General features: G+C 35.1%; 2 protein-coding genes across 3 annotated transcripts in view; one reads left to right on the plus strand and one right to left on the minus strand.

Moving 5' to 3' along the window:
• Positions 1-5,690: 5,690 nt before the first annotated feature.
• LOC140148676 (uncharacterized) lies at positions 5,691-23,319 on the minus strand. Its single transcript, XM_072170707.1, has 17 exons — positions 22,952-23,319; positions 20,432-20,539; positions 19,911-19,992; positions 19,478-19,578; positions 18,914-18,995; positions 18,027-18,154; positions 17,189-17,332; positions 16,690-16,857; positions 15,313-15,419; positions 14,756-14,875; positions 13,130-13,226; positions 11,689-11,802; positions 10,936-11,137; positions 8,932-9,087; positions 8,047-8,195; positions 7,127-7,215; positions 5,691-6,080 (listed from the first exon to the last, which is right to left on the minus strand). Exons 1-17 carry the CDS (start codon positions 23,072-23,074, stop codon positions 5,795-5,797), a joined length of 2,256 nt encoding a protein of 751 aa, XP_072026808.1. The 5' UTR covers positions 23,075-23,319; the 3' UTR covers positions 5,691-5,794.
• A 41-nt stretch (positions 23,320-23,360) lies between these two features.
• LOC140148677 (MICOS complex subunit mic25-a-like) overlaps positions 23,361-27,592 on the plus strand; it is a 358,926-nt gene continuing 354,694 nt past the window's right edge. Inside the window, exons 1-2 of one of the 2 annotated variants that reach the window (XR_011858512.1) lie at positions 23,361-23,551; positions 27,522-27,573. Coding sequence is in view for 1 of the 2 variants with exons in the window: in XM_072170708.1 (XP_072026809.1) it covers positions 23,480-23,551; positions 27,522-27,573 (124 nt within the window). In the remaining variant the exon portion in view is untranslated. The remainder of the gene's footprint in view (positions 23,552-27,521; positions 27,574-27,592) is intronic. The other variant, XM_072170708.1, reaches the window with a different exon arrangement.

Here is a 27,592-nt window from a genome sequence, read left to right on the forward strand (position 1 = left end):
ATTAATGGTGCAATATCTGTCAGTTATAAATCACTTTAATAAAATATGTCCTTACTGGGATTTTTACAAAAGATATTGTGATACAAAGATTTGCTAGGTTTGAAAATGGCATAAACTAAGCATCACAATATTATTTTTATATACAAATATAAAACAGTAGAATTTAAATTTACATCAAGGTATAATAATGTATATACAAGATACTTAACACTAAATGTTTACACAAAATACACGTGTGTGTTAATATACAATAATAATCTGCACTTTTCACAATAAAGGTTCTATCAGTGTATGGCCAAATCAGAAAATCTAACAAATCAAAATCAGGTTTTGCAATTTTGCAAAGGGTAAAACATTGCATTATAAGTCAGTCAAAGTTGGCAAAGTCTGTCTGTATGGACCTGAGGTATACTAGTCTCAGGTATGGATACCTGTAGTTGCTACACACAATTAAATCTAATTTTATATCATACACTGCTGCTTTCTTCATTTTGTTTAATTTATTTTGATATGAAAAAATACCTAATGACAATTTTATAAACTTAACCCTCACAAATTTTGAATATTTTGATGCATTCTTGGGATCACTGATAGTATCTTTAATCAACTGTCTTTGTATAATTTTATGATGCACTGTGCATGTACAACCATGGTTAATTGGTCAAGGAATTATATGTGACATGATATGCTCCATGGGAGCCAAGAGGCATTTTTGAAAATTGAGTTACTATAATTATTACCTTTAATACACACTATAGACTATCATATACTGAAAACACCAAAGGACAAGCATAGTCTTGGTTCTAAAGCTCTGAAGCTTTGTGATGTGTATTTTGATATATATTTTATTGTTGTTTTACTCCATATTTTTGCCTTTATCTCAATTTCAAATTTGCCGCCTAGTGTGCCTCCATGGACCAGATTGTACCACATATTATTAGCAATTCTTGAGCATAGTAGAAATGCTTATTTAGGGTTGTGTTTAAAGTACATGGTCCAACTAGGGAAAGTTCTGTCCTACAATGCCAGTTAAGCATAATAGTAATATCAGTAATATCAGGGTTGTAAAATGTAGGCTGAAAGAGCATGGCCAAATCATACCAGACCTTATGTTGAACATCTTACAGTCTCTGGCAGAGACAATTAGCACTTGTTCACATGTTGAGAGTGTGCACAGCGTAAGTGGGGTTCTGATAGGCTGATTCAATCATCTGACAAACATAACAACAAATCTGATTGGCTAATTATGTGTCATAGGGTTGTTTGCCGCAGAGTGACACCTCTTGAAGGGAACACATGTGTCAATCAGAGCACTTGTGTCAATCAGAGCAAAAGACTGCCGTACTTTTTTGGAAGCTAATATCACAATTTTATATAGATGTGCATTTAATCAACACCCAACTTATTTATTTTTTATACACTGTTGCACTTTCAGTTGCCACAAAGCAATAACAGTGTTGGCTAATATTACTGGATTCTATGAGAAATTTATTAACATATTAAGACCAGATGTTAGCAGTTTATTTTGAAAATGAACTTTAACACATCACAAAGTTCTCTTTTTGTACACAAATATATACAAATATCAAACAGTATCTTTGGATTTCCATATGTACATTGAAGAAAAGTTAGGTTTTATATATTGTTAACACAAAATGTGTATGACAAGACAATAATAATTTGTATCTGTACAATATTCATAATATAGACTGAAATAATCAAGTCTTTGTATAAATCTATGATGTATACTTACGTAATGAAGAATGGTTATTTGAATGGCCAGGGAATGTTTTATTTTGTACAAAAACTTAGCTAAATGGCTTGTTTACTTCTAAAATTGGTTTGATATACTGCAAATGAAATGTTTTATTTATTTCTACATTTGAAGGACAACATGAATATTTGATATCTCAATTCTGAAGGATTTTCATTACAGTATAGCCTTTAGCAAGGGCAAGATTTGTGTGTTTTGTCAGGACCACTTACCCCTTTTTAAAGAGGTTCTGACAAAACACATGACACGAATATCCATGGGCCAGGGTCATTCTTTAGGTCAGACTCAGCCCTAGTAGCCTGACTTAAAGAATGGCCATGGGCAAGATAATAAATTAAGAATGAACATTGATTCTGCTTATGAAGTGACTCTTTTTGCTTGATAATAGGGCTCTTATGTATTTTAATAAGATTAGACCCAAAGAGTACAGACTCAGAATTGCATATGCCTAAAACTATGGTAATCTGCCATCTTATTTTGACAACCAACCTCCGACATTGAAATCAAACAATAATTTGCATATTTGAACTTGATCGTTAGAATGGTGTGCATATAGTACTTACTGTGGATTATCAGCACAACACACTAATCACATAACGCAAACATGCAAATCAAAATTTACCTTGTGCATGGCAAATTAATCCTGAGGTACACTATTTTGCCCTCCATGAGCAACGATGACAGAGTTGGGTTTCTTTAGGTCTAATCTCATTGATAACAATCTTATTTCAACTAATTAATTTACAATTTTTAACAGTTACTTCAAATAATGAATTTACAAAGCATGTTGTATGGATGGAATATCTATTCAAACTATTTTATGGACGGAATATCTATTCTTCAAAATATTTTTGGACGGAAAATTGCATTATCATATATATTCTTATTAGACATTAATTTACAAAATATGCACTTAAACAATTCAATTAATTCAGTGCCAACATTGTTCTTCTAATGTGCATACAGACTACTGAAAATGTCTGTATCATAAAATCATATATTCGGTCTCAAAGATCAATTAATTGCACATTTCATGTCACAATAAACTTCCTTCTCACTGATAAAATATTTGTTATGGATACAATTTATTATTCATCAAGGTTGAATCTATAGAAACCAGGGCTGGGTTTCACAAAACAAGCCTCCATATTTATGATGACTAAGTAACTATTGATTTATGTTTTATGTAAGATATACCTTGAATCATTAAGCCCAGTACTTCTCAAATTTCTTGCATTTAGAAATATTTCTTCATTTACCACAACATAATTTGAGACTTTGCAATCATTCTGTCTTTTTTGTTTTTGACATACATGTGCTACACTTTTTTGCAAAGACCTTTCCCACTAGCCGACCAATTTGCGTAAAATGAACTAGGTCACACCTGCGTTACGCGATGCTACGCAGATTGATTGGCAAATGAGGTGCTTCATGTTTAAGCCATAAACTGTGCTAAATCGGGCAGTGCAAAAGGTCTCTGCAAATAGGTGTATACTTGTCATAGTAAATACTATTGAAGATGCAAATATCAACTGATAAACAGCATAATACCTAATACAGATATGTGAAATAAGTGTTGCCACCAAAAGCTTTCAATACTTGGCTACATACACCAAGAGCACTCTTTTATTATTTTTCAATCTGTCTACAGTTAGGACGCTGGACAACCGATTGTTATTGTTCTGCAAGGCTCACTCAGTCATTTAATAAGGCAATACAAGCGATCGAATTTGGTATTCAAATGAACAAAATTTTGAGTTACACCTTTCAGTGTAAAAATTTTTTCTCGGCCAAATGAAAAGCAATAATTTTCATTTTTTCAGTAAATGTCAGGAAAAACTGTAATGCTTGATACTGTATTTTTTTTCAAATCTTAGTGTTAAACTTAGTCGTGAAATTCAGTCATTAAGTGTAAGATTTTCGCTAAAGAAGGATTTTTTCCCAACTTTCTAACGCACATCACCGTGAGCGATATATCATAGTTTTGTCAGAATTTCCGTTTTGATTCCATAATTTTTGACTACCAGCTGAAAAATTTTCAAATCCACACGTGAAATACTAGCATTGTGGATCGATATCTCTGGGTGCCCGGCCTGGATACAGTGTTGCCAGAACTTCAATATAGCAAAGAAATTACCTAGTGTTTCAATTGTCATGAAGGTGACTGGGTATAGTGCCTTTTGTTTGTGATTGCTGGCTACCGAAAGTCATAATGAAGCAGCCAAAACAATACAAGGTTAAACATGGAAGTTTATAACAACCTATTATAATGACCTAAAGGAAAAATCATTTATGGCAACAATGAGCCTTGCATTGTAAGTCATGGTTCAAATGTGTTGAGTACCCACCCCACCCCATAGGCCTACATAATATTACATACCGGTACCTTATAATATTTATATAGCACGGCTATAGCTATACATTTAGAAAGTAGGTCCTATAGCGCTAAATTATGACAAATAGGCCTACACAAACCCGAGCATAAGTCTGAAGGGTGTAATGAAAATGCCAACCCAGCGATGGGGGGGTCATTCAAAATTCACCTGGAGATAGGAGGACAGAAAATTAAAATCCCCTCTAATAACACGCTGAATTTTTCTAGGTTTGGATTTTCCATGGACCTCATCCTAGGTAAATAAACAAACAAACAAATAAACAAACAGACAAAATGGTTTTCATAATCATGGAATCCATAGCCCCTATAAATTGAAATTGCAGGCTATCACGGGAGCACATTTCCAAAATTCACCTCATTTACCAGAATTGGGGATTTGGGCTACCAAATCGCTGGTCAGGCAATCCTGGTTTTCAATGGAAAAGGGACTTGGTTGACAACAATTGAAATATCAATTATTTCTGCTGGTTGCTCTCGAAATAGAGTACTGAGTTTGACATTTTCGGAGCATGAAGGGAAAAAGGGTAAAATAAAAACGGAAATTCTGACAAAACTATAATATGTGTACATCCATATCAAAAGCGATGCACTTGTCGGCTGCTACTTGTGTCTCATTTCATATAATATCTAGGAATAAATACCAGACTCATCTCAAGTGGATGTCACTTCAAATCATCCCCAGGTCACATGGTTTAGGAACATGTTCTCTGTATTCCTAAATCAAGTGATTTCAGTATGATTTGAGGTGACCTCCACTTGAGATAAGTCTGTATTTAGTCCTAGCTATTACGTAAAATGAGACACATGTAAGCCGACAAGTGCATCGCTTTTGATATGGATGTACACATATAGACCCAATACGATGTGCTTTACAGAGGTGGGAAATATCTTTCTTTAGCAAACTAGATTAGTTTGAGACGCTAAAAAATGAATTCTGTAAAAAGCTCACGGGCGAACTAAAGGCCTATAAAAATCAAAAATATCACACTAAAAGACACAATTTGATGCTTAATTTTAACACCAGGATTTTTAAAAAAATGTTCATCCAAGCACTATGTTTTTATTTGACATTACTGAAGAAAAAAAAAATTTTGCTTTATATTTGACCGAGAAAATAAATTTCATAGCAAAAAGGTGTATCTCGAATTGTGCTGATTTTAACATGTATCGATCGACTTTTAAGCGACTAAGCAGAACAAAAGAACGGTTGTCCTGCGTTTAGACTGTCTAGACCACTGTTTAGAGCTTTCCTTTGATGTTAACCCCATAAGAACTACCTGCCTATTGGTCAAAAAGAAGTTTTCATTATCAAATGGACCAATCAGCAACATTGTTAGAATAATTTCACCACACAAAAAATTGGGGTGAATTATATTTGCAAAGCTCCATTCTGATTGGTGATTGAAATGAAGATATCATGTCATTGACCAATCAGAGGCAATATTAGGTTGGCAGGTAGTGCTCAGGGCATTAACATCAGCTTGTGAACCAAAAGATTTCATATTATTTAAGTTTCTCACAATGCACACTTCAATACTTCAACACCGAGAAATTAAAATGAATACCAGTACCTAAAATTATTAATATTTGTGTGAAGTCTCTGATATTGACACTCGCATAAAGCACTAGAACGACAATTGTGAAGGTGGTTTTCTGTCTTCAAAATCATTGGCACCTTCTTCAAGTCCAAATATGTCAACATCTTCCTCATTGCCATCTTTTCCCTGGGAGCTAGATGGAGACACAGATACTCCCCTTGTATCTGATAAATTAGTTAAACTTGAACCACTTCTAGCAGATGCTAGACTAGAGTCAGGACTGCAGACGGCGAAGGTTGCTGGTCCTGTGCGAGGGCGCCCTACTTCACCTTCTAGGTCTTTCAAGGGATTGGCTGGTGCAGTTCTAGGTGGCCTGGGAAAGAATACAATTATGATTAGTAAGTGACTGAGTAATGCATTATGATTTGATCATTATCTTCTGATGTGTGGGTTATGAATTATTTACCTTTATTCGCCTATTGCACGGTTCTGCCATATGCAGGGAGAGCCTCGAGTTGGCAACAGACATGAAAGGAAGTATGTAACTTTACGCAATGTTATATGACTGGTTCAATTCCCAGTCATGCATGCTGCTAGATCGAGGCTCTCGCATATGGCGGAACCATGCAATGGGTGAATAATTCAGCAATCTTGCAATTAAACTTGAGTTACTTCATAACTGTTCAGTGTTATTTACTGTGTTTTGAGTGTGACATTCATGTGTGTTTTCCAAAACACATAAGTTTTCTAATGCTGTAGACCATTCCTATAAAAAGACCCTTTCCTGCCGTTGAGAGTATGATCCATATCAGATCAATACCACATACTATAAAACAACAAAAGTGAAAGATATCTCATGATTATAAAATAATGAAATAATCATGTGATACCCTTCTTGACCTTGCTTTTGTTGGTACATGATATTCACACCATCAACGACAGGAAGGTGCCAACCATAAGAATGGTCCACACACAGCTGTGTTGTACAGTGTACACCTACATCACCCTCCACATTTTTCTCTTTTTTTTGATGAAAGAGACAAGGCAGACATCCTCCACAAAAACATGACAACAGATTGGTCTTACAATAAAACATATTTGTACAACTGCCTGTATTAGTAATATAGTTGCTGAAATTCCAATACATGGTTTGTGTGGACGGTGTCTGCCTTCTGTCTCTTTCGTCAAAGAAGAAAAAAAAAACACTTAGAGGCATATACGCTTGTAGATGGAATTCTACGGTATTGGCTTGATCAACTATACAATAATTTTGAAAGATTGTTTCAGATGGTGCACTAGGTAAGTTAATAGGAAATATTTTGTTTTATTTTAATATATGCAAACATTTGTAGCAACATAAAATAAGAATACCTAACTTGATGGTATTTTGAAGGCAACAGTGCATTTCAATCAACTTACCTATTCACAAGTTCATCCAGTGGTTTAGGTAAAATCCCAGCTGCAGCCATCTGAGCTGCACTCTTTCTTCTCTCATATGAGGCTTGCTCCTATAAAAAATAACAAGAGTTGTAAATTCTAGTAGTAGGATCTTGCAAGAGCTACACTGTGGGAGAAAAGATACCTAGGAAATTACATTCATGCGTGCAGATGGTACCAGAGAATTATAGAGGGGTAGGTATAGTTTTTGAAAAAGATGTCCATAGGGTTTTCATACAATTATCCCCACAATGTTGTTTCCTACCAATATTTACACCCACAATATCACTTTATATTGTATTCTACGTATACTCACAACGTACACACAAAAGAAAATATCCCATCAAATTGTTGGGGGACTCTTTTAGGGGTATTATACATATCACATGAAAACATCTGGCAGCGATGAAGTACCGATAATAGTCCATTTGACTTCCTGGAGATGTCAGTACATTGTCACAGTTTCTTCACCCACTGCCTTTGATTGTGCATGTAAAAACACCAGTTCTTTGAGCTCAATGCACACAAATTATACTGACATAACTGCCTTAAGTTAGTCAAATGGTATATGGTGATATTTCATGGAGAAGGACAAAATGAGGTAGCAGCTGGAATTCAGACAGAACTTTCAAGAATTATGGTCTGATGCGAGGGCAGGAAGAGGAATGATAAACCGATATATTATTGTTCAGTTTTTTTCAAAGGGACAAAGCACAGATTACTTATAAACCATCTCTCTATATTCAACCTGAAGGTTCCTTATGCAAGGTGCAGGCAGTCACAAAAACAGTGTTTTTCTGAGTAAAATACCCTAACCTCACCCTCATCATTGAACACAAAATACAGGGATGGTCTATGATAATCTGTGATTCATCTCTACAGACAAAAAAAAGTAAACTTACTACTGAAGTCCTGCCTGTAGCTGCTTGTTTTTTGATGGTCACACTTGCTGCTGATTGTGAGCCTGCGTCACTTTGAGCTTTGGACCACAAAGGTATACCACCATTTGAGCTAGCCATACCTGAAGCAGCTCGCAGCCTATCAACTGAACCTGTATGGTGACAAAAAAAGGTAACAGCATATTTAACACAAAATAACAAAAAATCAATGTAAATCAGATATAAGTAACTTCCTTGTCATGAATTAAAACACAAAATTTGTCAAACTAATCTACCTATTTCTTGAGAGACCTAGACTAGTCCATATAAGTCATTTATAGGGAGGTTTCATGTACGCCACGGGTCACTAGCCCTGGAGGCACAACAACGACCACCTACAGCGTGCTAATATTCCTTACAAAGCATGGGTTTGAATGATGTGCCAAAGATTCACAGAGGATGAAAATAGTTTGTTTGTCCTCCACCGCACTTGATTGACTCTCAACGCAGGTCATTTTTATCAACCTTTCAACCTTTTGTGCAAGCGCCCTATACTGCATTTCTGGCAAAATTGGTGAATTGCTAAGGATATAGACATGACTCCATATGGTTGAACTGTTGCCATTTATAATCATGATTTGTTTCATCCTCTTTTGGTACACTTGTCTCAGATTGCAATTATGACATTAATAGGCTTTTGTCCATAATGACATTTATGAGCATGGGATTAGTTTAGCTGCCAATGCACAAGTATTATGTGTACACATCATTGAAGGAGATATTTTGTGTATATCAGAGATTTCTAAGTCTCAAAAACTAAAAGTATTGATTACTTACAAGGCATTCCTACAAAAAAATTCCTTTTTTATTTTTGTTATTTGGCATGTAATTTATCATCACCAAACATACCTGATGATTCCGTCTGTGACTCACATACACTGCTGGATGAACTTGACTGTTGTGAAAGTGATGATGCTCTACCATTACCATCTTGATTGAGATCACCGATACCCAAATAACCTGCTACTAATACCTTCAGTTGTTTATAAGCTGTCATCAGATTACCTGTTGATGCAAAGAATAGAGAGAATGCATACAGAAATTGTACAATACTGTTGAACTGTTGAGTGCTATTTAGTTGTTGTGATTATAACGTGATGATAATTATGATGAAAATGATGGTGACCAAAAATAATGATGATGATGATGATGATGATGATGATGATGATGAGGATGACGATGAGGAGGATGATGATGATGATGATGATGATGATGATGATGATGATGATGATGATGATGATGATGAGATGATGAGGAGGAGGAGGAGGAGGAGGAGGAGGAGGAGGAGGAGGATGATGAGGATGAGGATGAGGAGGAGGAGGAGGAGGAGGAGGAGGGGGAGGAGGAGGAGGAGGAGGACCAAAACTGAACCATCATGAATACGACAATGATAATGACAATGACAACAGATACATACCTAAAGTGAAAGGATGAAAATTAAATATGAGAGAATAACAGTAAAATAAGATATTTTATTACCATTTATAGTAACATCAATGAAACTGACTACAGTGATAAAATAGGCTATTCCAGCTACATACACTAAAGCCTCCATTCCTCCGCGATACGGAAAACGGGAAAAAATCACGGAAATTGGAATTTGAGCACGGAAAATCGAAAATGAAAAATTCTGAAAAAGTAAGCTTAAAATTGACAGAAAAGTAAGAATTTTCTTGAAAAAATATTTAAAACTATCCAAAAATTTGCTTTTCTCGCCGTGAATCTTGCTTTTTAGTGCTTTTCTCGCTTTTAAAAGATTCATTTCTACCACGAAAATCTATTTCTGTGGCGAAAGGTTGCAGAATTCGACAACCATTGCAACTAAAAAAGCTAAAGTTTGACCTGATTTTCCAGCCTGAATGTACAAAAACAGTCCATTTTCTGGCACATTCAAGCAACAACACAAGTAATATTCTTTATTTACTACTCAAACCTTGCAGTATATTGACCTTTTAAGCTGATTTATGAGGACAAAATTTGTGTATTTTGATAGTCCGATTCGGCAATTTCCATGCTTTGTTTTGGCATCACTCAGGGTATGGAGTCAATGAAATACTGCCCTCACTCAATTTTTTTACTTTTTTTGATTTTCGCCAATATTTGGGCATAAATCTCGCTTTTTTCTCGCATTTTGAAGTTGCCATCTCGCATTTTTTTTTTATTTTTTTCGTTTTTTCTCTAAGCCTAGTGATACTGTGATGAAAAACATACCAAGGAATTACTTATGTTATACTTCAATGGCAATGTTGAAGGTCGGCTTCAGTAAGGTAGGACAAATAACCAGTGTTCGAATTTAGGAAAAATAAATGGTTGTCCCACGGACAACCAGATTATAATTTCTGGTTGTCCGTCTAAGTTTTTGGTTGTCCGTAGGCCTACAAATGTGACTTTTGGCTAGATTTATGGTTGTCCGGCGGACAACCGAATCAGTATTTTTGGTTGTCCTGCGACTTTTTTAGTTGTCCCGGGCAACCGGACAACCAACATTTCGAACGCTGCAAATAACTAACAAGTTCATGTTGTCATTTTGCTTTGTAAGGTGTTTTTATAGGGATTTATGAGTAAAACGGAAAATCACGGAAAATGGCAAAATTGCAAAACGGAATTTTGATTTTGTAAAACGGAGAAATGGAGGCTTTAACATACACCCCCTGTGGAAGAATGACCATAGTCTCCTACACAGAGGTATAGATTTAAAATGGAATCACCAATTCAGGTAACCCCATTTGAAATTCACACTCCTGTGTTGAAGATTAAGATCATGTCTTCCATAGGGGGTGTATTGATCTCAACCCGATAACCCAATAACAATGTAACAATAACAATCAAATTAATTCAGTTTAATAAACTTACTTGTGTCAACCACCATATCAAAGAATCCTGGTTTATCTTGATTGGTTTGTTTATAAATCTCAGCTCTCTCCAGTGAATGCTTGATCTGAGAGTTGCTGAAGTAGCCTACTGATGTAAGCCGTTCTTCATGTTTCTTTGAATCAAGTGGTACAACCAAGATGTAGCGTGGCTCATAGTGTGATAGCTTTAATGATAACACTCCCTGTAAATCAAACAAAACACAAACTTGAGTTAACTACTTGTATAGAGAGATATATGTGACATGATCAAGGGGAATGAGTCGCATGTTTACATAGGTTACTAAAGAGGACATTCAGAGCTTTCAGAAACTGAAACCCCTATGTTGATATGACCTTTCTTTGCAAAGTTACATCAACTTATAAATCACTGAAAACAATATAAAACAAAAGAATTTTAACACTTTCTCTGCCAATATCTCAAAATCAATTTTAGCGACATCCGACTCATTTCCCTTGATCGTGTCACATGAATACTAATATATCCAGAAAGAGGGTCAGTGGGAGCTAGCTAATATAACATCTCAAATATAATGTACAAATAGCCACATTTTTGGGTGTTAACAGTTAACTTACCAGGTATGGTGTAACCCAAATGGGTTGTAAAATTTGATGAAAAGAATTGTAACTAAGGTATGTATCATAATGTGCTTTTGACTCGACTGTCCTGAATTGATAAAATTGGGAAAAATTGACCCAGCGAAAATATCCCACTATAAATTACTTGATTTCTCACCTCAAGTTCCATAGGTAGGATACATGCTAATCCTTGTTTAGCTACTGTATCTACTGACTTCTGACTTACTCCATAACTGAGACCAGAAGATTGGTATGTCACCAAAAAATCACCCTAGAATTGTATACAAGTAAAATAATTTTAGTATCATGTATTTTATATAAACATAACATTTCAGTTTTCTCTTCACATTTAACATTTAATATCTTCCACAGCAGTATGGTAAGGACCAGATTTGTGTGCAAAGTGTGACAAAATCCACTAACAGCAAAGTTATGACTAAATCTAACAGTAAAGTTATGACAATGCAGTGATTGGTCACAAATCTATTTTGAAGCTACTATAAATGGATCAGCTACAAATTGTATCAAAATGATTGGTACCCATCAGTTTTCATTAATAATGGATGAGTCTGACACATCAAAGTTCAACATAAGATCTAAATACTTTGTAGATTAATTGTAAAACAAGTAAATACTACACTAAGCCAAAAAAGAAACTTATAATTTTTCACAAGGTCATATCTTAAAATCCTCTCCATAAAAATGAACAAAAATTGCACACAGGATTACTTCAATACTCTACTCTAAACACTGGTCAGTAACCAAACAGTTGTCCAACTGACACAACAGCAAAATGCACTGACATGCAACACTTTCCTGGACCACATTCACAGTGCAACAGATTTCTTTGGCTGGGTTCCAATTATTCGCCTGTACATGAACAAAAATTACACAAAGGATTACTTCAATACTCTACTCTAAACACATGTCAGTAACCAAGCAGTTGTCCAACTGACACAACAGTAAAATGCACTGACACGGAACAGCTTCCGGGATCACATTCACAGGCGAATAATTGGAACCCAGCCAAAGAAATCTGTTGCGCTGTGAATGTGGTCCAGGAAGGTGTTGCATGTCAGTGCATTTTGCTGTTGTGTCAGTTGGACAACTGCATAGTTAGTGACATGTGTTTAGAGTAGAGTATTGAGACAATCCTGTGTGTAATTTTGGTTAATTTTGATAGACAGGATTTTAAGATATGACCTTGTGAAAAATTATAAGTTTCTTTTTTGGCTTAGTGTATATACATTCTGCACATATCAAGAGGATCCAATGTTGCATTTGGAAGTGGGAGGCTTTTTAATAAATGTCAAATTTGATGGGTACCAATCATTTTGATACACCTTGTAAAGCAAATGTCTTTATCAGTCTTAGATAAAACAACAAGCAAACACACTCACTGGGTCAAAAATACTTAACTACGTGAGTATGAAAATAACATCATAAATTTGGTGAAGCTGCATCTCATGGTCATATCTGATGATCTCTGACACAAAATTCATCTCATCCACCAATCAAGCTAAAGTCATACATGGCAAAACATGAGCAACAATTTTGGTTTCAAATTCATCTGAACTATAGGTGAACAACTCCCTTACCTGTTTCTGTTTGGTGCCAAATGCCTCTGCTGGCACAAAGAAGAAATCTTTCTTGTGTATCTCTCCTGGGTAAGGACTTCTTGTTGTGTGAAGGATCCTAAAAAGAAAATAGCAATCAAATTTAAAACATGTGAATCTGAATTAAGGCTAAAAAAACAACAACAAAAAGAACTTTGTTTGTTTCCCTGGCCGTCGGTGACCAGAAAGCCCAAATGTGGTATGTGTGTTTTATTTGTATTTTTTCATATATTTTTAGAGTCGGAATTTATGGTAACATATTCCTCAAATCACATTGCTGTCAAATCACTGCAGAGTATGTTAGATATGAAAATTATCAATTCTAGGAAAATGTTATTGATTTCAAAATGCTTGTAAAACAAAAATATGACAAAAAAGATCTTTTGAACAATTTTGTCATTCATTTTTCTGCTTGAATATATATATATATATATACAACAAGAATAAACTTAGATGAAACCATCACTACAGATAAAGTGCTCAACTAAAAAGGAGCAGGAATATATTTAAATGTAGTGAATTTAATATTTACATCATCATTCAATACAGAACTGTGTCGGATAGGTGTTGTCACACCTACACTCCTCAGTTGAATGAGAGCACAAGCAAAATATACCTGGCCATGACCTGGCTGGGTGGGCCAAAAACACAGCATTGAGCTAATTAAAGTGTCTATAAAAAGTCTGACATAAATTATGAGCGACTATAAAAGTCAATGATAAAGTGCCAATAAAAAGGCATAGGCCTTGGTAAAAGTCAAGGTATCAAATGTTACACAATAAGTACTTCTTCTTATGTCTACAAGCACTCACAAGTTCATTTCTATTATTAAGAGTTGAAATAAGTGGTTTACAAATGATATAATATTTTTCAGTCAAGCACAAATTACATCTCTTTGTTTTTGGAGAGTAGGCTTTGGCACGTGTGATTATTCTCCATGCAATTGAGTAATTAATATTCTTGTCCTTTAAAGACCATATATATTGGCTGAGAGTGGTGGTGTTACGTTGTTTTTCATTCTTGAATGAGCTGGTATGGCAGTTGAATCTAGTCTTGAATGGTCCTTCCGTTAGTCCAACATAAGATTCCTTTGTTTGAGTATCATCCCGAGCTACAGAAGCCTGATAAATGACTGATGGTGTAAGGCAATTGCCATCTAGGGGGCATGCGGATTTGCGCCTACAACTGAGGAGTGTAGGTGTGACAACACCTATACGAAACAGTTCTGTATTGAATGATGATGTAAATATTAAATTCACTACATTTAAATATATATATATATATATATTTTTATTTCTCAAGTAAAAAAACAACAAACAAAAAAACCAATGAAAATGTAGTAAAATTGAACCCAAACAAAATGGGCAGGGCCAACAAAAAACAAATCTTTTTTATAGCCTGTATACCACAACAATAATACAGAGAGATGAGAGGTAGAAGATACAACTAAAACGTCTACTTACTTTCACAGACCTTTCACAGCTAGAAGTCCTCAAAAACAATGCAATTTTGTAAATATCATTTATCTTTTTGATAACATTCAGTTAATTTGTATTACATGTACATCTACATTCGTTAAAATATGTGTATGTATTTTCAAGCCCTTACCCATAGCCAAAATAGTTAGGGAAATCCTCAGTGAGTTTGTTGGCTAATTCATGTTTCCCAGCACCAGGAGGTCCTACTAACACTAGCATTGGGTATGGAGTCTCTACAGTTGACAATGTACTGTGGAGCAAATAAAAACATTACAATGAGAGTAATAAATATATCATTCATAATTGATGAGGTCAAATCAAATCATTATCTACAACAGCAATAAAATGATAAGCACTCATCAGTTTTTAAAGTGCTTATACATGTAGCACAATAGTTTTTTTCTCTCATCTTCATTTTCTCTTTACCATATTTGACAAAATATGACAATATGTGATGGAGACTACCAAATGAACAGGCAACTATTTGGTATCTGGAATTAAATGACAAATAATCCTTAAGCATGCTTTGCTTTTTCTAAGTACAATATAAGTGTGGCTAGAAAAGGCCTATCAAAGGATTATTTTTCATTTAGTTTTATCACTTGTTCATGCAAATCTCCTATTGATCTCAAAACATACTAAAGTTTCTGTCAGCTGTCTCACAGAAGTGTACCATATAGTACATACCTATCATACAGTCTTGCTGATCTCAAACAGCTATAGATAATACATTTCCTATGGTCATCTGCTGCAACCACTTCCATGGATGGGTTAAATAGATTCACTGATGCCACCTGCAAACATATTAACATCATAAGCGTCTAGCACTGTTAACTTAACTTAACTAACATAATTTATAATGCGCCTTTTCCTGTGGTTACAAAGCGCAACAAGCATATTTAAAAGAACAGCAAACATGATCAAATACAGAAAACAACATTATGGAAAAAGATATGTCTTGAGCTAGTTTTGAATGATTCAAGAGAAGCAGCATTTCTGATATGAACGGTGAGGTATTCCACAAGCGTGGAGCTGCCACTGAAAAAGCTCTATCACCAGCACCCTTCTTAGAGCGAGGCACAAAGAAGGAAATACTATCTGCCAAGCGGGTCTTCATTGCACTCTGGGATGATCTTTTCACAGTGAGGCAGTTAGTTAAGTACTGGGGAGAGAGTCCATTCAGAGATTTAAACACATAAAGCAACGTCTTGTATACAATCCTCTCACTGACAGGGAGCCAATGAAGTTGGTTCAGAGAGGGGTAACATGCTCAATTTTGGTTTGAGACACATTAAACGTGCATACTTATTTTGCAATTTCTGCAAGCGATATAGATCTTTCTTAGATATACCATTAAGTAACACATTACAATAATCAAGACGTGATATAATGACAGCTCTAACAGTATTATGGCAAGTATCATAATCACTATTAGCAATAGCAGCTTGATTATTTGTTTAGCATTAATCTTATTGTTGAGTGTGTGTAGTTCCCATGATAAGCATGTTTGCATTTATAAACAGTGCTGAAATACATTACCTTTCCACATAGTATTCATAACTTTATGCTCCTGAACATAATATATATTTAGAATTGCAGATTCATACGTAGTGGTAATAACAATGAAAATTATTAATTTAAACTTCAACACTACTTGTTTATATAATAAATATATATTCTTTTTTTTTTAAATCTTTGACACTTTGAAGCACAGTATTTTGCTGTTTAGTCACATCAATGGTAATATAAGATATTATACATAGAAATAGAAATTTAGGTTCAAGATCTCAACATATCATTGTTACTTTTTATATTCAAAATGATGCAAAAATAGTATCGTTTCAGACTGAAAGGCCTATATCTGTATTCTTACTGTTTCTTTGATGCTTTCAAATGGAAAACACTTCATCTAAAGTTTTTTTTAAATTGTTGGCACTGGGTCAATAGCCGAACTATTACACTAGTCCAATACAAAATGTGGCAAAAAGTGGATAAAAATACGACGTCAAACAAACAAATAAAACAAATCAATCTTGAACCACATCAACTTTATATGCTTCTCACCTTTTGTTCTGACTCAGCTTTATGTCTGTCCAATTCTGACAATTGTGGTATTCTATATAGAATACTGAGTCTGTAGTCTGGCATTCCTTGAATAGGATTGCGTAGGAGGTTAAGTTGACGGAGTATAGACAAGTCCTGTATGTGCTGGATCTCGGACAGAGCTTCAACCTGTGAAAAGAAATAAAATATAAAACAATTTCATGCAAGTTAGTTAAGTTTTTTTTTTCTACCTACTAAGCTATGTTTGAATCTACAAAAATCAATTGCAATGAGCCTGTTCAAAAAAAAAAAAAAGGAAACAAACAGTAAAATGTGAAATCTTGCATTTCGTTATTCAAATTGCCAGTAGTTTCTGAATCAATATGTAAAAGTTAAGTGAAGTTACATAGAACAAAATTGCTAAACTATGCAATAATTTCTAATACATACTGGTTACTTGTATAAGATTTGAAATAAATGAATTACAAAAATTTGCACATTGACTTGTCACTATACTTACATGGTTATTTTCTATATCCAGTACTTCTAGCATACGATTACTGGTAAGACCCTGCAGACTGCTGATGAAATTACCAGATACATCAAGATGTTGAAGAAACAGTAGATCAGATAAATTCTCCATTGCTTTCAACTGATTCCCTCTCTGGATGAAAGAAAATGGAAAAGAAAAAGGGAAACAAGAAGTGATAGGGTGTTGATAATTAGTTGTGTACCAAGATGTAAATTACTAAAATGTTACTGAAAATACAGACAGTGGAATCTTTTAACAACCCCAGGCGGGCACTCCATTTGCTATGAGCAAATTGTGGATTTCATTGTACTTACCCACTAATGACATTCAATTGCATTCATTTGGCATCAAAATATATTTTTTATGTTATTCGCACAATTTGCAGTTATAAAAAAAACCAAAGACTTCCTTCATTGTAGGGTGTCCTTAATATTTATGACATAAAAATCAGCTGGATGTCTTCATTTGACACCAAATACCAATACCAATGCATGGCACCCCCACACACAAATCCCACTACCCGTTTATGCTGGTATTGCTATCAAGACAAGGATGTCTAAAGTTTAAAACGAAATCCCAAAGACCAAAAAGTGTAGGAAATATGCCTATATATCAACCACTGTCGGTATTTTTAATGCACAATAGCAGATATATCTCAAAACTGTGCCTTACTGCAGACCTCCGCAAGCCCAGGATGGCTCATTTGCACATAGGTCCACAGTTTATATGTGAAAAGTCTTGTGTATCCTTGTTTGCAGGCAAATACAGATGCATACATATATCCATAACATGCACCTGCACACATACTTCCATACAAACAACTTACCAGATTCAGAAAATTCATGAGTGAACATGAGCTGAGGTTTTCAATCTTTTCGATGCGGTTATGTGCTAAACTCAAATATGTCAAAGCTTTGTGTTCATTTAAGCCTGTAATGGCTCCAATGTTGTTGTCTATAAAATAACTTGGGTTAAGGAAGAGCAACTAACATGACAATAAGATTGTTATATAATATAATTGTTAGCTATTTGGAGACATATCCTATCCCATGAGCTCTTGGTAATAACCCTTTATGCTCATCAGGCATCAGGCAGATAACCTGTATTTATGCTAACAACAGCAGTTTGTTACAAAAAATAATATTAGTTAGGATGCTGGTTACACTGGGTTTCAGAGAAGAACGACAGCCCCTTGTTAATGAGCGACCTATGCGGAGCTTTGTTTTCCCTTCAAGAGCGCCAAACTGCGCCTACCAACATTTTGACGCATAATCGACTAATCAGATTATCGGTCTGTAGTTATGATTGTCAGATGATTGAATCAGACAATCAGAACCCCACTACTGTGTTTACGCACTGCACGCTCTCAAAATGTAAACTGCTGTTCTTCTCTGACAAAAACTGTAGTACATAATTTCTTCATACACTTTCTTCATGGTATTTATTTTGCCCTCCAGAAGGAATGATATGTTTATTGTTTTGGTTAATCTAGTGTCTCCTCTACAATTGTTGCGTTTGTCTTAACATATAATCATGTATTCTACTACTAGTATTCTATAATCAGTGCAAGCTGGCCAGGAGCCATCTACTTGGTAACCCATTTGGTACAACAACATGATAACAGGTGGACAAAGGTGTATGAAGCTCTTATTGATGAGTCCATGCTGCTGCAACTGCATGTCATTCAATAAAATATGGCGACAAAAAGGATACTATCAAGAACTAGCTTAGTCAGAGTGTGGAATGATGCCAAATCATCCATAGACACCAATTGGTTGAATGATAAATTTAACTCCTGCAAAGAAAATGAAAAGAAATATAAACATAAATAAATTTATAAAGCACTTGCAATGAGAAAAGTTGATAAATGAACCTTATTTCAACAATAAGGTCACTGTATTTGTCATCCTTTGTATTAAGTCAAAATATGCAAATACCTTAGTTTATGTCAACAATTATTCCATTTCAATTCAAAACATTTGATGCTGTAAGTTGAACATTGGAGATGTTTTATCAATTCTGGTGTTTGTACTTTGTAAATTCAACTGTACACGGAAAGGTTGATGTTTTTCATTAAGATAAAAATGTATACATGTATATATTATCAGAAAGGGTTTTTTTTTCTCAGAATATCATTTTCCATACAGGGGTGTGATTCAAAGCTTGTGAAATATCCTGAAATTAGTAGAAAATTCTGAAAAGCAATGTAAATTTTGGCCACAAAAAATCCTGAAATCGGGAAAAATTACGCTCAGATAGAAGCAAAATTGATGTTACCTTCAAATTATGTGGTGGTTTGATGTCTTTGAGGCTCTGTATTTGGTTGTTAGATACGTCCAACTCAACCAGATACGGCATACTGCTAATCACACTTAAATCTGAAACAAATCACAATTTAGGCAACAATTCTAATGAATATCAAATGTTAACCCTCCTCACTTGCATTTGAAATTTAAAGTCTCTTCTTGTGACTCGTAGATCTTCTTTTCCTCTAACATAAAGCTTGTGATACATTAATCGATTGATGCTTTCAAAGTAGCTTACCATGGTAACAAATGAGATTCAACATTTGCATTCTTGATTTTGTTTACTTTGGTGTGATACTCTATGGCTAAGGTAAGATAAACGGTTGAGGATCAATTTTTAAAATCCTTGAAGTTCAAGAAAAATAACACATAAATTGTGTTTAAAATTTCAAAGCCCTACTGACCTGAGACTTTGTTGTATGGCATTTCCAGTACTTGTACATAGCTGTAATTCTGTAGCACACTAATGTCCACAAAGTTGTATCCCTGTAAAATAATCAGTTTATTGATTGATCAGATTTTAAACAATCAATAAAAATCATGGCAACCAGTATTTAGTAATTTAATTTAAAAAAATCTAATAAAATCTAAGAACATAGAATAAATGTATCATAAAAATATATGCAGAATTAAAGCAATTGAATACTAAGATTTTTTCTTACAATCTAAAGGAGATCATAAATTAATCAACATTGATAAATTTCTATTACCTATCACTTTGCAATTTGTTCATACTTACGCTAAGGAGCTATATAAATTCTGTTTATCATTTATGATATGAACACACCAACAAAATGAGTGTAAATTTAATGAGTACTGGTACACAAACTTCATAATAAACAGGAAGTTCTTAACACAGTCAAGATTTACTATAGTATAAATTCCACTTTATTACTTCAATCACATGCTATTAAACAGTACTTACAGGTAATGATAGATCCAGATACACCAGTTGATTTCCATCTGCTGATCTGCCCAAATTTGACAATCCTTTAGACACAATTTTATGTGTAAGGTTCCCATCTGTTGCTTCCTATAGGGCAATAAAATATGAATGGTTTCTAAATTAATAATTATTTTGAACTACATGGTATGGCAGTAATATGCATAATAAAATTGCAAGGGATATCTTGAGGCCACAGACTCAGTTGACTTAACAAAATTATATGAAAGAAACAAAAAGTTTACCTTGAAATTTAAAGAAAGAACAAATAAGATTAAAAAGAAAGAAAGAAAGAATAAATAAATGAAAATAAGTTTATTTACAAAAAAAAAACATGATTAAGAACTAGTAATAAATCTTCATACAGTATAAACTTGAGAGCATTTCAGAATTAAAGATTTCTTTCACAACTTCTGTGAACACAACTTCAATGGTATAATTATTTTAGTTGTACACTTTTCATACCCTACTGTACAACACATACAATTCTCTTTCATTCAATGGGGCAATGATCACATTCATCACATGGTCGGTTTTGTAAGAATATTGATGATGCCTGTGTTGAATTCATGTAGCATAGATTGACTGTTTTCATTGAGAATCGCCAAATTTACTCAACATGTGGGACATTGCATTTTCAAAAAGGAGGTGTCTTTAAATTTTCGATGTAAAACTCGCAATATATACGACTTCCAGAATTCACGAAATACGACTTCTGGTTTGAAATTCATCATGGCAGCTCACATACAGGGACCACATACTTGGGAACATGGTTTTCAGGTTTGTTATGAACAACAGCACCCGGCTGTGAAGGAGGCTAAAATCCACTACATACACAGGCCCGTAGCCAGGGGGTTCGAGTGGTTCGATCGAACCCCCCTAAAATTTTGACACAAAAAAAGGAGAACATGGGAAATGTGGTCATTTTAGCACAAAAATTGTTATTTTTCTCGCGCTTCGTGCGAATTTTCCTATTAATTTTAGGCTCAGACTAGCGGGACGATTTGAAAAATCCCCCGACGCCCAGTTTATGTAGGCCTATGACTTTATTTAATGCTATAAATACAGCAGAGTCATTATTTGCCTCTTTGTCTCATCTATGTTGAAGATTTAAAAAAAATATTTGGTGTGCAAAAAAACGATAACCGAGAAAGCTTAGTTCAGAGATGAAGGGAGTGATATAACATAGGAAAATAAGATAATTGATAATATTTGTGATGAAATAACGCACCTGATTAGCAATTTTTTCTTGTTTTAATCGAGCTAATTTACCTCTTTGCTATAATATATCCATTATATTCCTGATAATAATGTAAAAATAATGCACCAAATGCCTTCAATTGGGACTTCATTTTTCAAAATTCTTCCAATTCTGAGGGGGCACATCCCCCTCAACACCCCCTGCGCCCGATTTGCAACTTTTTCTTGTTTTAACCGCGCTAATTTGCGTCTTTGCTGTAATATATTGAACCAATATGTTGATAATAATGTAAAATTGGTGCACCATGCCTTCAATTGGGACTACATTTTTCAGCTCAGACACCCCGTAGCCTATGCCTGATTTGCAACTTTTTCTTGTTTTAACCGTGTTAATTTGCCTCTTTGCAATAATAAATTGAAACCATATATTTCTGATAATAATGTAAAAATTGTAAACCAAATGCCTTCAATTGGGACTTCATTTTTCAAAATTCTCCCATTTCTGAGGGGGGAACATCCCCTCAGACACCCCCCTCTGCGCCATGGTTCAGCGGCGCGATACTGCCTCTGTGCCATTACTCATCAGTTATACTTGAAAGAAATCTGCAAAAACGAACCCCCTAACTCGGAGGACTGGCTACGGGCCTGATACATATGTAGTGATGTTGTTCACTCCAACTTGGAGTGAAATTCAATTCCGGAAAAACTCAACAATCGACCATGTCCATGTAAATAAATTTTAAGCTTGTCACTCAGTACTATAATTTTCCACTCTGCAGACTTGGAAACTTGTTATAAACAATAGGTATGAAAGGCAAAATCAAATTGGTCATCAAACCACATCATTTTATCAAATTAAAGCACTTGATTAAACTAAAGATAGCCAAAACTGAAAACCGTTTTCTCATAGCACTTTCCGTAACAAAGTTACATCTTGTCAAAGATCGACTTTCATCCAAAACATTCAGCCAACATTTGATGAGTCAATTGCAAAAGAAAATGGCATAGTCTCATGATAGAGCAGCTTTTGTATGTGGAACTGCTATCAAAATCCCTCTAAAATTCCATGTGTGAATATCATCAACAACAACAATCGAATCGATGACTAATTGTTTTCACTTGACTGTGAATCATATCATCAACCGGAAGTGACCGACCCACAGAAAAACCCACAGTAGACTCAGCGGACATTGTAGAGCAGAGGCCAGAGCCGACTCAGACGAGCTAGGCAGCAAGCAGGCTCTGCCTCGCCTCGGGCGCCCGCAGAGCATGGAGAGTCTAAACCTGCTGTAATGTACTTACCTCTCCATTTTCTGCTTCTTCATTGTTTAATTCTATTGGACGACCATTATCCACCTCTGCTTCATCAGGAGAAGCTGGTTGTTGTACTGGCTGGAATCCTTGATCATCCATCACTCCCATCATGAAATGTGCTGACTGACTGCTGAGTGAGTGATAGGAGTAGGATGGACCGTCTTAAGCTTACCTAAAATTTGCGTGTTTTCTCGAGCCTCGTGAATTTATCAAATGTATTGTAGGAAAACAAACACTCTGCTCATTTACACATACCATTTATTATTGGAATTAATCAAATATTACTTGTAAAATTAACCAATTATTTATAGACACTTGTGGTTTCCATGGTACACAAATCGTAGAAAATGACCTGAAATGACCTGCCACTAAATTGATATAGCGCCCTCTATCTGAGAGTACTGAAATGGTGTGGAGCTGCCGAATTCGCCGAGCCTGGCCAAAAAACAACAACATTTGAAGAACGATTTTCTAGCACTGTTTTGGTGTTTAGACATATATACTTGGTAAATTAAGATGGGCGGTGCTTCAAGCTCGGAAACTAGGAAGATAACTGTCGAACAGGATGCAGAGACGGGGATGGTAAAGGTAAGCTTACCGTAACACACAGTCACAGTCACACACAGTCATGTTGATTGAACTAAATCATGTACAATGTATCATGAGCTGGAAGTACATGAGTTAGGTATGCTAGGTGAATTCAAATTTGCCATCAAATTGCATCGTTTTATATATCAAATTAAAGCCCTTGAGTAAACTAAGCCAAAACTGAAAACCTTTTTTTCATAGCACTTTCCGTAGCAAAGTTACATCTTGTCAAAGATTGACTTTCATCAAAAAGATTCAGCTAGCAAAATTCCCCAAAACGGCATTCGGGGGTGTTTCTAGATCTTAGTCTCATGGCGATGGCAGCTTTTTTTAATGGAACTGCTATCAAAATCCCTCTAAAATTCCATGTGCGACTTGATTATCACCATAAAAAATCATATATATGGGTCAAGTGAAGTATAGAAAACATATTTATGTAGGTTTCCTTCACCTACCTATTCTCAAATTTCTATGTAAATATGCATTGTGTTGGGGCCCGGTCGTGCGAATTAAGCTGACTAGTAAATGTGTTAACTAAGGTTTGCCTAGGTTACCTACATGAGTGACAAGCATGTCAGTGCCAGTATTGTCTATGAGTATGATGCATGTTTGTGTTGTCATTTTATAGGGGCTGTGGGGAGGGGGGCAAGAAATTTTTGGCAAGCCGAAAGGGGGGCGGGAAGCAATTTTGGCAAGCCGAGGGGGTGGGGTGGGGGCAAGCGATTTTTTTGGCACACATTCATGATGGGGCGCTTTTTAAATAAAACACTCTAAAATGGCAGTTAGGACAATACGGATTTTCAACAAAAATGCGGACTGGAATCAGCAGCAATTTGTTTTTGAACATTGCTCCTGGTTCACTGGGATTTTACAAGAACCAGGAGGAGCAATTTCTGAAGAAACAGCCTGAGCAAATTACAAAAATGTAAACACTTTTCTGCATAGTACTACTGCATCAAGTTCAAAACTGGGAAAAGGAGCATGATTTGTTTTAGAAAATGGCTCCTGGTTCTTGTGAATTTGACAAGGGCAATGACTGGGATCAATTAGTGGCTTTATGAGGGCAAATTTGCTCCCTGTGCTAGGTATGATCACAAAATTTTCAAGTAGGTTTTTTCACATGGAAATTATTTTGTTTAAAAAGTGATCATTTAACTTAAAAAATAAGGGGTCAACCATGTCTGTAGCTCAAATATCAACAAAGTTATGGGCAAATGTCTGTTTTAAAAATTTTCATTTTCTGCGGCCATCATTGACAATGCCTTACAATGACTTACTGTACAAAAGAGCCAGTAATGCATCATTTTTCACCACGATGATCCGTTTTACACAAAGCGATTTTATTTTATGAAATCTAACTATCACTGCATGATGACTTCTGTATCAAGGATAAAGGACCAGCACTTTTTAGATTATATCTCCAAGTTTCTGGTGTCCAAATTTCAAAATTTTGTATTTTCCTATGGGGATTACACAGTTAAGCCATTTACTGTGGTCGCAACTTTTTGAGCTTTTTGAGTTGAACGTCGCCCTCTATAATAAGCAATGTGGACATACCTACCTGTGCCTGCATTTATTTATTTTATTTATTTATTTACATAACTGGCTAAAATACATCAAAAATACAAAGCATGTCATAAAATAAAAATTATAAAAGATTGTCCCTGTAGGCTAGCCAGGAGGAGCCAGGAGCGTGAACACTATCACCCGAGGGGTGTGACCACTCCAACCCACCGAGACAAGTGAACTCAAAACATAAATATTAAATATTGCACATTTAGAATAAGTTACATACAATGTATTACACATTACACATATTTCATCAACAATAACATAAAATTTAGGAGTCCAGCTCCAGCTCTTGCATAGTCATTTCAATAAAATGTGTTTAAAGGTGGCTTTTGAATGGCGTCATATTTTTATGCAAAATAAACTGATCCCTGATATGGACACTGGAAGTGCATTCCAAAGACGGGGAAAATTGACACTGATGGTATATTTAAAACTATCGGTTTTTGGGGTGATGTGATTGTTAAAAAGCAAATTGTCAAGATGGCGAATGTTTACAATCCAGTTGCTGAAATGAAAGACATAAGAATTTGAATTTGAAATACACTGGCAAGCAAAACAAATAGATAAATATTTCCTCCTGTTATTAAGATCCATAAGATTGAGTTGTTGAAGATGCTCCCTGTAAGATTGATCCCCTCCTTCTCTGACCCAAAATAAATCTTGATGCCCTCCTTTGGATAAGTTCCAAATTATTAATGTGATTTTTACGATATACAAACCAAACTGGTGAACAAAAATCTATGACCGGTAAAACAAGAGAAGCGATAAAGTGTGAGCAGGATGTTTTGATTTTGTTTACCAACAACAGTCCTGAGGAAGCCTATGAGGTTATTGCATTTTTTTGTAATATTGGACACATGTTCATTCCAAGAGAGGTCAGAAGATACCTGAACCCCAAGGAGACGTAAACTAGAAGCTTCTGAAAGCTGGGTATTTGAAACATAATAAACTGGTGATGGGTGTGACCAAAACCCGAATTGAAGATCACAATGACCGGATTACTGAAACAAAAGCAAGTTATTGGGATGCGGTAGACACTAGATCTATACAATGAGTACTCCAGACAAAGTATATCGTAATCTATCATAAATAAATGTATCAGATTTTTTTTTTTTTTCTTTAACCTGATTCCAACTCCAATACAATTAATTACGAGTACAAAAATATAATAATCCATTTCAATTACACCAGTAGTTATATTAAGTATATGACACAATAGTATTCTATTTAGATTTGAATTTGAAAATCATCCACTCAGATTTGAATTTAATAATAATAATAATGATCAACAATAAATTTCAATAAAGTCCAAGTGTATGATTAATCAAAAAGGTTTCCAAAATGTAACGGTCAATCAATGCTCGCTTCAACCAAAATTTAATATAAATTGATTTGACCGATTTATGATCTATGTTTCTTGCAATTTAGCTGTGTTTTGAAATATCAAAATTAATATGTATAAACCTGTTTAATAGTACACAACCTCACAAAAGTATACACAAACCCACGGCCGTTCAATTGAAGCTGATCCGAAGAATTGGTACCGATAATGTATTCGCGATAAGTTCATAAGTAAATGACGATGTAAAATGCCAAGCGCTGATCGCGAAAGTTCATAAACCGGTAGAAAATGATGTTCTATATCCAATTGAAGATCGGGTCGTTGTTGTTGACGGAAGTTGTGTGCGAGGTGAAGTTCAAGTGGTGAAAGTGATTCCAGTCGTTAGTAACCAGTAGGAAATACGAAAATATTGGCCGCGTGTGGCGCTATGCCTGAAAACTTAATGATCAAGTGAATCAGACGGCGCTGGACATTTACAGAAATAATATATTTTTAAAAAATGCGAGTTCTGACGTGACAATGGGTTTTTTCTGCGATGGCAAATACACATAACTTGACATTTCAGAGGATTTAACTGAAGTGAAGAGCATTGTTTTCCGACCACCAATCGAGTGTATTCAAATCATTTTGGAGAATAGCAACATCGGAATCATTGTTAATTGTGCGGGAAATAAAACTATCATCAGCATATTGATTAACTTTGGAATTTAAATGCAGATGAAGATCATTGGTGTAAATGTTAAAATGAAGTGGCCCCAAGACTGATCCCTGGGGCACACCAGATAAAAACCGGAACAAAATCAGACATATGGCCACGAAAAACAATTCTTTGCTTGCGATTTATAATAAACGAAGAGATCCAGTTCAAAAGTGGACCTCTAAAACCATACGTGCGGTGGAGTTTTTGCATGCCTTGCTCGTAAACCTTGGTTTGTGAATGTACTCATTCACATCAAAATAAATCATTCATTTGGCAATGTCAGGTTTAAAGCTATAATAAATAGCTCTTATTATAAATTATTATTATCACAATTTCTATTTTGATTTGAATCATAGATTTCAGAAGATGTACTGAAGCGGATGATTGGAGAGGAAGCACCCAGAAAAGGTATTTCAACAAAACACTA

Source organism: Amphiura filiformis, chromosome 3 (assembly GCF_039555335.1).
Source record: "Amphiura filiformis chromosome 3, Afil_fr2py, whole genome shotgun sequence".
Lineage (NCBI taxonomy): Eukaryota > Metazoa > Echinodermata > Ophiuroidea > Amphilepidida > Amphiuridae > Amphiura > Amphiura filiformis.